This window comes from Scomber japonicus, chromosome 3 (assembly GCF_027409825.1).
Source record: "Scomber japonicus isolate fScoJap1 chromosome 3, fScoJap1.pri, whole genome shotgun sequence".
NCBI lineage: Eukaryota > Metazoa > Chordata > Actinopteri > Scombriformes > Scombridae > Scomber > Scomber japonicus.
The window spans coordinates 27,883,993-27,899,009 of NC_070580.1; the positions used below are offsets into that span (position 1 = coordinate 27,883,993).

Sequence of the window (15,017 nt, forward strand, 5' to 3'; positions counted from 1 at the left end):
ACTAAAAGCGTACCTTTGTAGTTATTACTGGATGAGTAACTGTGAGTGTCATCTTTTCAATTAAATTTCAATGTAACATTTGAAACTGAATTCATCATTTTCAGGGGTGAAAAAAATCATATCAATGTTGTGTTGTGATGCATGTAATTGGTCTCTGCAGTGCATTGCTGAGGGCAAGACAGTATGGAGAGGTTCATTCATTTGACAGGTTATGATTACAGAAAGAGATTTAATTAAACACTTTTAGTTTGCCTCAAGCATCCACCCTGATGTCTGGTAACAACCAGTTTTCTATTACACAATTCACTCCAGCTTTGATGATTGTTTAAATCAACAAAAACTACCTGTGATTCTGCACAGTCAGCACAGATGGATTATAGACATACAGTCAATGTTTTTATCTGTAACTTTTGTTTTATTTTCATGTATTTTCTCTACACAGCTGTAGGGGTTAAAAGGCTTTATAAGCTGTTCTGCATGAATTCAGTCAAACAAAAGACCTTCTGTATGTTCCCTCTCCTAGAGTGAAATACTGTGTCTCTGACACCTTTGTTTAATTTTTCCCCCCACTAACATACTCTGGAAGTCTCGAGCTTAGGGCCTGTTTCACTTGATAGATATGACAGGCAGTTATCAAACAAAACAAACCTATTGACTCAAGTGCATGCGAGATGGGAGACATGATAGCAGCTTTACACAATTCACTCTGAAGCAAGAGTCAATGTTTGTTCTCAGTTGCCTTGTCACACAATGTCTGCACAAGTCCATTCACTTAATCGCATCAGTGTTTGTGGCCTGCAACAAACACACAACGTCTGACTCATATAAACACAGAGATGTACCTGTATACCTGTGTTGTGATATGCACATGGCAGCCAGGTTACATGGTTTGTAGATAGCAGATTAAAATCAGCAGACAGTGCAGCTTTCAAAGAATAATAATATGGATATTTCCTGTTTTTCTGTGTTCTGTGCTCAATTTTAAGACACAAAAGAATATTTGAGCAAGGTTCATTCAATTTTTGACCTGAGATGAATTTCAACAGGCTTGTAGGAGCTTATAAAAAGTATCATGTCAGGAAAGCCTCAGGCTTTCATAATTGATGATGCGTTCATTCTTTGGAAAACTTTTATTGCAGGAGGAGTCACCTACTGTAAACCATCACTAAACAAATAAGGGAATTTTAATATTTGGACATGGACTCATATATATGCGAGCACTTCTACTGAAAATGTCTGTGTGTCTATCCACTGAACCGAGTAACCGATACTTGCTATAAACCTAATTGCATAATCAACTACATTGTTACAATGTTTTTGCTTTTAAATGACATGATGATTTATATTTACATTAATAACACGTCTATCTCTCGTAAACTTACATGGGTAATTTAGTTGATTCCTGTATAAGTACATAGAAGTTTAATTCATGTGTATAACTTATTTATGTGTTGGGGGAGAAAAGTTAGTTCCTGTAATATGAGTGATACCTTTCTCATGTCTTTGGCAATATAACTTCTCAATGTGTCGTCAGTGTAATCGAGCCGATGCAGAAGATAACATCATTGTTAAGCCCAGTTGAAATAACATCATTACTCAAACATGATAACAATACATCAAATTCTATCCTGTGCTGTGGTTTACATGTTACTTTCAAACACCTTAGAGTCTCATTATCAGGTGAGTTTAGCGATTGGATTTAACAAAGATGTTGAAGATTAAGAGACAATGAAACCCTGTTAAGAAACGTGCACAAAGGAGATAAACCCTTCGCATATCATAACACACAACTGATGATATCCTAAGCAACATTGGACACTCAGTTTATGTTTATATTCCACCCGCATGAAGTAGAGGATTACCCAAACGATTTCCTCAAAAGGTTCCTTGTTAGGATTTTGTGGACTTTCCATGGGAATGATTGTAGACTGAGCTGGAACTGATAGTTTGTAACCTTATTCAGTGTGTAAAGGCTTAAGGACCGTTATGACCAGCAGTAGTCTTGCCCTTGTTTGTTTGTTTGTTATCTTGTTAATGGATTACTAGAAAGATATATATTACAAAAAATAAATACTTTTGAGACTAAATCTAACTAAGATACTGGGCCTTCGTCCTTTTCTAAGTGCCAACAAGTGAGTCGTAATTTATGAGTTTTTCCTAGATGTTGAATATCTCATTGAACTCATTCATAACCCGCTGACGTAACTTTCACATTTGAAAAAGCTGCTGATTATTTCCACGAGGACGAGGCCTACATGTAACACATATCAATATCACCTCCTACGCACAACATGATTACTGCTGTTTTTATACCTGCAGGCAATGAGCATTAAAACTGCATTACAACTTCCTGCATTTCTTTGATCTTGTGAATGCCCGTTACTTTGTGTTACCGATGGGGTTTTAATGCTTTTAAAATGTAATAAACATTAAAATGTGAACCTAGATATATAAAATAGATAAGAGTGGAGAATAGTCAGCAGTCCATAGCCAACTATTTTACCAATAAACACATTTCTAGCATCCAGCATACATTCAATATTTGATGCACGTTGCTATTTTGTTTTTCTTTCCTTAAAACAACTTTAAATAAAAGTTACTGCTGTTGTGTTTATTTGCAACCTGTTAAGTCTACATCTTCATCAGGCATGGAGCAAGAAAGTTTTGTTTTTAAAATGTATTATTAAAACTTTGCCACCCTCCAATGCAACCTGTCAAATTACACCCAGCTGTGCAAAAATATATTATTTCAGTTTGTTTGGACAGTTAAAATATAGTGAGGAATCTCTTGGTTGAGGGCATACAACCATAATCCGAGTGGTATAAACTATGTGCTTTAACTAGAATTCAGCAGAAAATGATCCTGATCCTGTCAACTTCATTCTTATATTGTGCAGGTTTGAAATAGAAAAAAAAGCAATATACAAACAAACAGCAGCTACACAAAAGAAGGTGTATAAGTCTCTGCAAGTGTCTAAAGTGCCATTTGCAGGTGCTGTTCATTTCCTTTCCTGTAGGTGGTGCACTTGTCTCCATCAGCAGGTTTAAACAACTGCTGCAGTTTTTTTTTTTTTTCTTGCTGATGGGAGGCTCAGGTTGGATTGAATCTGCAGCTCTGAAAGTGCTGGCACTGCAGCCCCTACAGTTAAATGTACTTTCATTTATGGATGCAATTTATGAGTGTAATGATTATGATTTGGTGACAGGAGGTAAACTACAGAGTGATACAGCCGGTGTATAGACTCATCAAAAAAAAAGACAACAAGTCAGTTTCAGTGTTAATTTAATCATACAAATGCTTAATTATAGATACAGGGGAAAAAAAGCTTTATACTGACAATTTCTCTTCAGATAAATGTGCTATTTTAGGACTATGTAAACTTTCATCTCATCCATTCACCACCCATCTTAAACCCGCACATAGTCACACACTAAAACTAGAGAATAAATTCCAGCAATGTTCAGACCTCCTCACCATCTTTCTCTTTCTCTCTCTCTCTCTCTCTCTCACACACGTACACAGGCAAGCTCACAAAAGGGAAGTACGCACGCACACACACACACACTCACTCACACACACAAAGGAGAAAAAAAGACTGACGTGACTGAAAGAAGCACCGCAGAACAGTGCATACTGTTTGGGAGGAGGACTCTCAGTTGACTCTCAATACAAATAAAGCAGCGGTTCAACACAGAATGCTGGTGAGTTTTACCAATGGGTAACAACATGATCATGAAGGCAACAAACTGGGAGGAAGTTTGATAAATTAAGACATAAACTTAATTAATTATGTTTCGTCTGAGGCATTTAGAAATACGCCACTTTAGAAAAAAAAAAACTAACACTATAATGAAGTTCCCATTTTATTTTTAAGCCCAAAAATACACGATCAAAATCCATCGTCTGACATAATGAGCACATCAAAGCTGATGTAAGATAACAATAATAAGGTGTGATAGCAGGCAAACTGTGTAACTCGTTCTCAGATATGTGTAATCAAGAGTAACACAATTCAGTCAGTCTTCATTTTTTTTATGCTCAGAAAATAGATGCAGCGATGAAACTGAAAATCTAAAGCAGTGGAGAATGAAGGCGATATAAGGAAAAAAAAAAACTTGAAAAATGCTGGTATCACAAACACACACACACACACAGAAAAAAAATGATCAGAAGTGGTGAAAAGCATTGTGCAAATAGCAATAACATAACATCAGTGCCAAAGAAAAAAAAAAAAAAAAAAAAAAAGAAAAAAAGCTGATGCAAACCATTCAAATCTCACCACAATCAAACTTTATCACCTTTTTTCTCATGTACTCAGCATATGGAGTCAAGTTATAGTTGGTCATCTGATTTTTAGCACCACCTGCTGGCTGTAAATGGTGCTTTTTTTGCATCTGCAGTGTACAATAAGACAGCAAATAAATAACATCAGGTTAATTAGTGAGTCAGTTCATCCAAACAGTGAATAATCACTCAACAATACTTCAGAGGTACACGCCTAGTAAAATCGCTCTCAGTACAGATGTGTGTGTTTTTTTTTTAATAGTCTCGTCATCCTTTTTGCCCAAGTAGTATACACCATTTCATGTCAGTTCAATCAAAAGAATAACCGTAACATACATCCACACATGCACGCACGCACACACACACACACCTAGTACACACAGACATGGAAAAAAATAAAATCACTCACCAGGCAAAATAGATTAAGATGGCTTTTTTCAACCCTTCCTCACACCTCACTTGCTCAAAACTCCTTTTTCGCTTCAGCATCTATTTAACATGAAAACCCACCCCAACAACAACAACAACAACAACAACAAAAAAAGAAAAGAAATGAAAAAGAAAAAAAAACAAAAAAAAAACACCACGTTGTCTCATGCAGTCTGAACTGGGCACCTGCAGACAGTGTGGCTGGATGACAGCGCAGATTAGTGTCTTGGTTCTCTGGATTTTTATCTTTGGGAAGAGACGGGGTTCCTACACTGGGATCACACCAACATGGAATTTTTTTTTGTTGTTGTTTTTTGTTGTTTTTTACATAAAGATGCAAGAAATTTGCCCCTCATCTTTCAATATCTTTGATTTCTGAGAAAGTGATTTTAAATATTAAGTATCTGATCTGTGACTAGTCACTAACACTGATTTTAAGACAGATGCAAACGACGAGGAAAAACCAGGCATTTACTGTGGGGTGGAGATCAATCCAAGGAGGGTTCAAGGAGGGCCCGAAACTGCTCTGTGAGGGTAAACACTGGCTACAAACTCGGAGCTATTTATGTAATATAAACCTATAGCTGCTATGTCACAACTTTTATAAACATTGGTAATGACTTATAGTCCTTTCCTTTCCATTGTTCTCAATTATACAAAAATACTTGAAAGTAGTTTTGAGGTTGAGCAAAGCTTGCCGTCACTGTTTTTTTTGGGAAAAGATCAGAGATCAAGATGTCTGAACCTTTCACAAGACAGAAGAAAGAAAAACAAATCCTATGGTTATACCAAAACTGGGGCACATCATGGTGAACCTCAACTGTTAAAAGCAAACTTCCTGCCAACCTGCACATGTATTTATGAATGTACTTGAACAATTTCTGTTTAGTTTTTTTTTTTTTTTTGTCGTGATGTGAATTGAATTGAAGCTGCAGCCGTGAACACAGCTTATAATTAAGACATCCCACAGCATTGCCCAGCTTTTTTGTAAGTGAAAGTGGTGTAAGGCTGTCATCTAGAGGAATTTGTGAATAAAAGATTACACTTATTTTTTTCTTCCAAATGAAAAATACATTCCACAATTATTCAGTCTTTCTTTTAAACACTTTTTTTTTCAAGGCCTCTGAATGATCTATAATCACTAGTAGCTTGTTTAGTACTCTCCATACAGACCTGTGTAGGAACCCCAAAAGAGACAGAGTATTGAATTGCCCGTTGAAGTGACGAATTGTATGTTGGCTGTTTAGGGTTGAATTTCCCTTTAATTATGCGTGTGGAAATAAAAAATAGTCGTGTGTATCTATTTTTTTAAGGGTTTATAGCACTCATAAATGAAGCATTTACACATGTGAGTCCGGGTGTTGATGATGTCAGATAGGATATTTCACGGTAGCGGATGTAATCCATCACCTCGCTGTAGTCTTGTGTTTCTGTGGAAAAGGGCCGTGGGTTGGGGAGAGGGGTTGTCATGAGTCAATATAAAACAACTGTTCCTCCCCCCCCTCCAACTCCTTCTGCATTTAAGGACTCCTGGGGTGTTATGCTCATCATCCAAATTGGGGGGAGGTCTTTGTCATTCTAGCTCTGTCCAAACGGATAGGGTCCATGAATACCCTGGGGGGGAAGAAAACGAGAGACAACGTATTAAGAAGTAAAAGTATTGAAAGGGTTTTGAGTAAAGGAGTGAAAGCGAAACTGCTTCTTTACTTTGTTATGTAATTTAAAACCAAATGAAACCTGAGGGAGGGGTACCTGTATTAAAACAAACTATGTTGCTATCTGCTGCCGTATCACCGGCTGGAAAAACCTGCATTGTTTGTACTGTAGGAAGCAGCTCAGTCAAAGCTCTTTTGTATTGATGCCTTATATAAAATGTCCTGACTGGCAAACAAAGCTGAGACTGCAACCACGTCCACAATAAACCGGCTACGTCTCTATTTTGCCCTTACCCCTGCCCCATCTACACAAAAACAACATTTTCCCCTCTCAAAAAACTAAGCTTTTCCAATATGGCCTCCACATGGTGCAAATCTGAAATAGAAATAGTAAACCACTTCCTCTTGGCTGATTTCCTGTGGCTGACTAGCTTGTCAAGTAGGAGAAGTATCCATTTTACTGTCTAAATGTGCAGAAGTAAGCTGCAACACCTGGTGTGAACGTGTGTCGTTTTTGCACCAAAACAGCGTTCGTCTAACATCTCGTTTTCAGATTTAACCCTTTAAACAGGCAAAGTGCACCAGGAGATACACACTCTTTAACACCCTGTTAGCATGGTTAAGGTGGTTGCTCAAATGTATGTGCCTTGAACTGGTAGAATTGAAGCTCATGGTAGGTCTATACTTTGATAGAAATGATAAAAACTCATGTGTGATATTAATGACCAGGGAAAGCAAGAATGTATGACTTCTCTTTATCGATAATAAAACATTCAAGTGTTTGCCATTATGACCATTTGTATACCTTAATAGGGATAACGTATCTTGAAGGAGATACAATTCATAAAAATCGGAAATTTCAAAATATGGCTTTTTACTAGGCTTTTATTTCATTTTCCTAATAATTTTCCTAATATATCTCATTTTCCTAATAAGGGTTAAGTTCAGCCCCCCATCAGAGCAGATGAGCCCCAAACTGTGAATAAAGGCTCAACAGTGGTGATAGGTATGACAGCAGGTTTAACTGGTATAACAGGGTTCAAAATTAACATTGTTGTCCATTGGTGAGTGAATATTCAAATTTTACCAGCCACTCAATACATTACCATTTGTTTTGAGTGAGTAAATGAAGCAGACCTACCTGTCATTTGCATATTTTACCAGCTTTTGGTGGTTTTTGCTACTTTTGAGCCCTAGGTTAAAATAAAACTGCATATTATAAAATTCATGGCTCAACCTGAAAATTGTTTTTTTTCAAGTTGTTAGTTAATTATTAGACTGTGATGAAAGACTTTCACTCAACTGAGAACATAAACTTCCTCTTAGAAGCTGTAGGTAGGCTTTTTCTGTTGCATACCACAATGAATTGTTAACACGAGGAATGTACGATGAATAGTAGCGATACTCACATGGTGGTTTCCTCACACTTCACTGCATTACACCCTGAGCCACAGTATGTGTCATCTCCGTCATCTCACATTAATTTTTAACCACACTAGAGGCTAAATTAGGCTGTAATAATCATCACACACCACAAAACTAAATAGAACAAATAGATGAGAAGTAAGGGGAACGTTTTTCTATTGTGGCTTCTTATAACTAGTAGGGCAAAGATATTTAATTAAATTGAGCCTAATGGTGTTGACAAATGAAAGGCCATGTTGTTACATAATGAAAGGAAAAAATGTCTAACCTTTAAATTTGGAATCAAGGTTGCTGTGAACAAAATAGCAACATTAAAAACATGCTGACGGCGTACATTCATTTGATCATTAGATTTTGACATTTTCTCTCTGAACATTTAGACCTGTTGGTGCCGCTCGATGACACGACAGAGCTCACCAAAGTATTTAAGGGGATCACGCGTGGCTCGACCAAATGTCATGGAAATCTATTAAATATTCATTCATGATACTTCACTCTGGACCAAAGAACCATGAGCTCTGCTGCTACCGTGCCCGAACCATAACTAACCAAGCCATATAAATATTAAATATTATCACAACAAGTCATTTCATACAATAAGTGAGAATAAAGATGGAAAAAAAATGTACTTGGCCCGCTGTTTACAAGAGCTGGAATACCAGTCTGGCTCACCATCAATTAATCTACTGATCAATTTTCTCATTTAATTAACTGTTTGATCATCGATGTCAGCAAATGATGAAAATAAAGGAATCCTAAAAGCCTGAGATGCAACGTAAAATGTCTTGTTTTATCCCAACCAGCAGTCAACAACCTCAAGATATTCAGGTTTTTTGTTGTAGAGAACGAAAGAAATCAACCAGAAAATATTCACATTTAAAGGATAATTACCGTTTTTTACAACCCGGACATTATTTCTAGCATAAAATACGATCATTTACTCACCCAGACAACTTTGGTGTTGGAGGGGAATGTATCATAACTAAATATTGGTGAAATGAACTAGTTTTGCGGGAGATAATGCGTTATATAGAGGCTGCGCTTCGGTGCCCCGTGTACTCGCATTATACGGATATACGCAGCGCAACACTGGAGCTAATTTCGTCCGAACGACTCCAAATGACACCAAAGTTGTCTGGGTGAGTAAATGATCGTATTTTGTGCTAGAAATAAGGTCCAGGTTGTAAAAAACGGTAATTGTCCTTTCAGAACATGTAATAGGAAAAATCTTAAAAAGTTGCTCAAAACAATTAATTAATTATCAAAACAGTTGTCAATTAACTTTCTGTGGATCAACTAATTGGTTGTTTGACTAAGTGTTGCAGCTCTAAAACAGTTACTACAAAAAGGAGCCTGATCGAAAATCCGTGTTTTGAGAAGACACATCCACCAACAGTCAATCATAAGTGGTCACCCCCACCCCTAAATGAAGCACTTCACAGAAAGACACCAGCCAATATTAACATCTATGAAACTGGGGACAGAATTCACACTAAATACTGTAAAGCAGGTGTGTATGTTTTTGCTTTTCTTGTCATTTTAAGTTTGCCGCCACAGGTCAACCCATGTTCCCACTGTTAGAGGGTAAAACTCAGAAAAAGATGCATACATACCTGACCGTAAGTTACCACAGAGAGGTTAGTTTGGAGACCGTTCGTCGACCTATTTACAGCATTATGAGACAGTCCGTTTTGATCTTGCTGGATTGGCTCTTGCGTGCGTTCCCAGGCTCCGCTGGGGTCTCTGAAGCCATCGGTCGCATCGTGCTTGTTCTTCTGTGGTGAGGCGAAGGGGTTGAAGTCTCCCTCAACGTTGCGCTGGGGCTGAGTGTTGAATTCTGTCTCGAAGGAAGACAGCTGCTGGGTCACGCCGAGGAGACCTCCGACTTCTACGCTGAGAATCACCCAGATTACGTCTGCGGAGGAAAAGAGGAAGTAAAATACATGAGCTGAATAACGGATCCAAACTAATAATCTGTTAGTTGATTGGACATATTTTTGGGAGAATTTAAAGACAAAAATACATAAAGAAAAGAAAAGTTAGTTGCAGCCATAATAAATAATAAATCACTTTATATTTCCTACCTCCATAAAATAATCCGGTGGCTGTGCACATCCTCCACTGGCCCTGGTACATGCCGGGAGTTGTGGGACTTCGCATCTGTACGCTGACATCTGATATTTCTTGGGGGTCTAGTGACTTCACCATAACCGTGTTTACATGGCCAAACTGATCCCCGCCGATGTACTTTAAACAAACCCCCGGAGGCCACGACTCTGCACCTGTAACATAAGAAGAGAAGTGCCATTAAAACACAACCATGGCAGTCTAACAGCATGACACACAGCACACTCAGGGTATTTATGTGAGCTTAAGTTGTGAAGGTAATGACACGTTGCAGTTACACACCTGTGTTTTGTATTCTCCAGGTCTTTGTGAACGGTGTATCTGGAGGAACTGACTCTCCTTCCCCAATTGTCACATCTTCAACGAAGGACATGGATGGCGTGTTGATATTGGGACTTTCAAAGTCGTAATATGCACCGATAGCAGCCTGAAGATTCCTGTTCCGACACAAAGGGAGACGAGAGTGAGAGGGCGCGGGGTTAACATTGCCCAAATAATCCTGAGTTAGAGTCTGTATTTTAAGACAACGTGCTTTACGTAGTCAAAACAAACTAACAAAATCAATTAAAACAGGAACTAAAGGAAATGCTATCATAACTCTCATGACTCTGCAATGAGGAAACACCAGAAGTAGGATAAAAATTTAAAAAATACCCAAATAAAATAAAGGGTAGTAAAGATTAATACAAATATTTGAGTCACTATAGAAAAAAGTGGGTAAAACTGGGAAATGTTAGAAGGAAATTAAAAGAAAAAAGATAAGATAAGAGGAAAGTAAAATAATAAAACAACTAAGTAATGAAGTAAAAGCAGACATAAAATGTGGGTTATGAAGAAGAAAACAATAAAATAGAAGAAGAAGAATAGTCCAAGTAGTAAAAACACAGGCTAAAATATAAAATAAAAGACATTAATAAACAAATAAAATTACAAAGGTAGGTCTTAAATGTGCTTTTTAAAAATATAAAATTAATCTGCTGCTTTGTTAACTATTTAAATATCAAATGTGGCACATCACTACATTCCCATAGATTAAATATCCCACTTAAAACATTGTGAGCCATCTAGAGAAAAATCCTGGAGATGTTTTGACACATAATGAACAACAGAGCGACTCCAGGGACTCTGACTTATTGTATTTTCTGTCTCTTTTATTGACACATTTTGGTGTTAGTGTGGGAAGCACTTTATATAAAAAAGCCTGAGGATGATTGATAGATAATTAATCTGCAACATTCATTAATAATCTGCTAATAGACTCTTTTCACAGCAGACATATTGACATGTCAAAGCAGGGAAATCACATCTGTAAATAATAACACTAACGACGGCTCTATCTGTTTCTACTAATAGTCCCAATGATCCTCGGCAGTCAGTGAGTGAGTGAGTGAGTGGGACTGTTACGACTCACCTCGATGGAAAGCAGCCATCATTAATGTTATTATTAATTCCACCTATGCGTTTCCTGAGTCCAAGTGTCTTCCATAAAAACAGGATGTTGCTCAAGTTGTGTTTTAAGCATGAATGTCACCAGGAATATAAAAAAAAGAAAGAAGGCTACTGGTTCCAGCATACAAAATGTAGCTATACAGTATATGCTGGTTTTCTTAGTCCTCTGTGACAGTAAACTGATTATTTATGAGTTTTTAACTGTTGGTGAGCTAAAGGAAATTGTAAAAAAGCTAGTTTCCTTTTTTTGACAGTTTATAGAGGAAATAATTACAGCTGGAATTATTAAATAAATGTTGATGACGTGAAACATTTCCTTCAGTACGAGCACAGACTAAGTAAACACCACATACTTTAAAGGGCACTTCAGCAATTTTACATTTAACTTCTATAACGTTGGTGGACTCAAGAAGAGAGATACTTTTCAAAAAACAAATGGATAAAACAGATAGGAGTTATTATAGCTACAAAAACTAAGATTAAAACAAAAACTAGAAGCACAAGAAGAAGATGCTTGACCTTTAACTTACAATTGTCTAGAAAGAAGAAGGAGAAGTTGTTCCAGGCAGAAAACGTCACAGCCCAATATGGAAAATATTTGGACTTGACAGCTAACGTCAGAAACACCGCAAACCTCAGTGTCATACATTATTTCATCATTTTCAGCTTCTACAAATTAAAGTTTTCCTCCTAAAACCTGAAAAACTAAAACTATAACAACCCTGATCTGTATCTGGATGAAGAGAATGAATTAACATAAGGTGTAAAGAAAGGCAGAGTACATAGTGATCTGAATACAATCAGATCTAACAGACCACACCTGGAAGAAAAAAAGATCCGCCCGGCAAAAATGAAATGTCAGCTAAGTCATCAAGTCTTCCCTCACAATGAGTGACACCGCCTTGCTTTCACCAGGGATGTGACATGTTTGTTTGATCAGCCTCCGTCTTACTAACTCACAGATCCAGTCAAACGTCACACACAAGGAGCGAGATAACAGGAATGCTCGTTATGAGATGTAAATGAAAAGGCTCGTTGATTAGATGCCACTCTGCAGATAACCGGGGCACAGATCACATGTTGAAACCAGGTGTAGATGGATCCTTCAGCTCTTATATAAGTCGAGTAAAAACACTGAATACACTTAACATAATGCCACATCTTAGTGATCTGCTTTAGACTAGTGGTTCCCTATCTTTTTGGGTTTGTGAACACCTTGTCACTATCTGGCTCACTTATTTTAATAAATCACCACACTTTAATACATGGGTCAGTGACAAACAAGGGTTGGCAAGATGAGTAATTCAAAAATATGTTTACAAATAGTTTTAGAAGCAGCATCAGGTTCGTTCAAATGTACATTTTGTATTTTTGTTGATTTTTATTTTTAACCAAAAGTAAGACTGAATGCTCCTGAAAATGTCAAATGGTGTAACCACAAATGAATGACAAATATTAAATACTGTATCCACCTACAGTGTATTTAGTGGACTTACACAAATAATTATTTCATTTTAAAACATCAAATGAAAAGAAAGGTTTTTGGAGTATTTCTACATTCAAGGTTTAAAGCATTTTATCAATATTTAGCCTAAAAACATAATTTTTTTCTAAATAATTAATGACAAATGATGTAAAATGTGTTAAAAAAAAACATAGTGTTGAGTTGCTAAAGTGCATTATATATATTCAACATTATAGTTCACATTTATTTTGCTGTATGTAATCAGATTTTTATGAAACAATACAGGTTACACCAATTGACACTGGGTTGCATCGCCTCATTGATCCTTATACATACATATATATAATGAGAGGACTTGAAAGATCACTCCGACTAATTAATGAGCACCTGGGTTAATACAAAAATCGTAGGAGTCACCTGTCAGAATGAGATCAAATATGTGAGAATTAGAAAGAATAGCAATATCTTAATGGGAAAATACAATAGATAAGCAATATAATTAAAGATATGATGTAATTTGATCAATAAATATGATCTAGAAATATCTAATTAATATGAAGCATTGTCTACTTGTGACGCTTAATGACAAGGCGAATTTAATGTGAACTTTGCTGCTGCATTATTGTAAATTTCCCCATCGTGTGACTAATAAAAGAATATCTCATCTTAAAAAGGTCGATTGCAGGTATAATTTGACAGGAGACGTTTCAATACTACTTGGTATCAATTTATTTGGGTCAATATATCACATATATCATTCCAGGTGAAAAACTAAGGTGTGTATTTAAGAAAAAGTTTTTAAAAAAAAGAGTTAATTTCAAGTTAAAAAACATACCAGATATATTATCCAATTACACATTGGGGGTCAGGCCCTTAGTTTGAGAACCACCGCCATTAGACTCTCTCCACCTGGTCCAAGCTAAGCTAAGGTACACCCTAATGACATCATTAGGGGGCTATTTTTTCAGACTGGAGGAGGACATTATGTGGCTGTTTTTGAAGGCTGGGCAGTACTAACCATGATCATTAAGCTCTTTTCGTGTGTGTGTGTGTGTGTGTGTGTGTGTGTGTGTGTGTGTGTGTGTGTGTGTGTGTGTATGTGTGTGTGTGTGTGAAATTGGTGAGTTGCTGCTTTAGGGGAATGTGACTCTTATTTAAGCCATTACATGCTTACTACTTGAAGACAAGACAGAAATGCCTGAGGGACGGCCTGAGCCTGAACCCAAAATAATAAATAAAAAAAAGAGCTACTGGTGCTGAGAAGGGATTTTCCCTTGAGATGATATACTGACTTTTTATTGACTCTGCTTTGTGAATTCTTTTAAACGAAAGAAAAAGGGAAAGAAGACAGTTTCAGTCAGTGGACATAACCCCAAAAACTATCAGGTGATTTCCTGACATGATTCACACAGTCAGTATGACACAGGAATACTGAGACCATGTGAATTTTTTTTTTTTGGAGTGGGCGGTGAGTGCTCCTGTGATTCATGTCCCCACACACACACACACACACATAAAGAAAGAGAGGGGGTCTTGATCAATGCCCACTTGTTGTCACACTGATTGATCGATCCGGATTGGTTGCGTCATGATCAGAGTAACGTGGTGCTGCTTTGAGTTGAGTCTTCACGGTTTTTAACTATTGCGTAATATGGCTGATACTCAACACTGAGGGCTTTAAATTAGCCACATAGCACATGTTTCTCGTTATTATTTCAGCGGTCTAGAAACTCGCAGCGGGGACAAACTTTACCTTTTTTTTTTTTTTTACTTCCGTTGGCCCCCCCCCTCCTTTGAAATAATCATTATGAGTTAACTTAACTGCCCCCCCTCCTTTCCCTGTGAATGGAAGATGAAGAGCAGCTAAGTTACGAATGTTTTTTTTAATTTTATTCAAACTAACAAAGCTAATTATTTGGCGTCATGTTGCTGTTGTTGTCCCACCACAGGCCCTCCCCTCATCCCCGGACTTACCAGTTGGTCATGTCCAGGAAGAAGGCGCAGCCGGCCGGGTTGAGCTGGAAGCCGAGCAGCCTCTGAAACTCCGAGATGAGGACGTCCTTGTCGGTTGTGCCCATGCAGCTGAACTTCTGCATGAGCTCCGCGTCCACGTCCATGTCCGTGCCCTCCATGGGGGGTGGCGGGTGTCCCGTAGCACGGAGACCAGACCAGGGGGGGTGTA

At 37.5% G+C, this 15,017-nt stretch overlaps 1 protein-coding gene across 1 annotated transcript in view; it reads right to left on the reverse strand.

Annotated features, from left to right (window-relative positions):
* ilrun (inflammation and lipid regulator with UBA-like and NBR1-like domains) overlaps window positions 1-15,017 on the reverse strand; it is a 217,843-nt gene extending 202,826 nt beyond the window's left edge. The window contains exons 1-5 of the mRNA XM_053316757.1: window positions 14,810-15,017; window positions 10,204-10,358; window positions 9,879-10,076; window positions 9,408-9,709; window positions 3,261-6,328 (exon numbers count right to left, since the gene is read on the reverse strand). Of these exons, the coding sequence (XP_053172732.1) occupies window positions 6,293-6,328; window positions 9,408-9,709; window positions 9,879-10,076; window positions 10,204-10,358; window positions 14,810-14,967 (849 nt within the window). The 5' untranslated portion in view covers window positions 14,968-15,017 and the 3' untranslated portion in view covers window positions 3,261-6,292. The remainder of the gene's footprint in view (window positions 1-3,260; window positions 6,329-9,407; window positions 9,710-9,878; window positions 10,077-10,203; window positions 10,359-14,809) is intronic.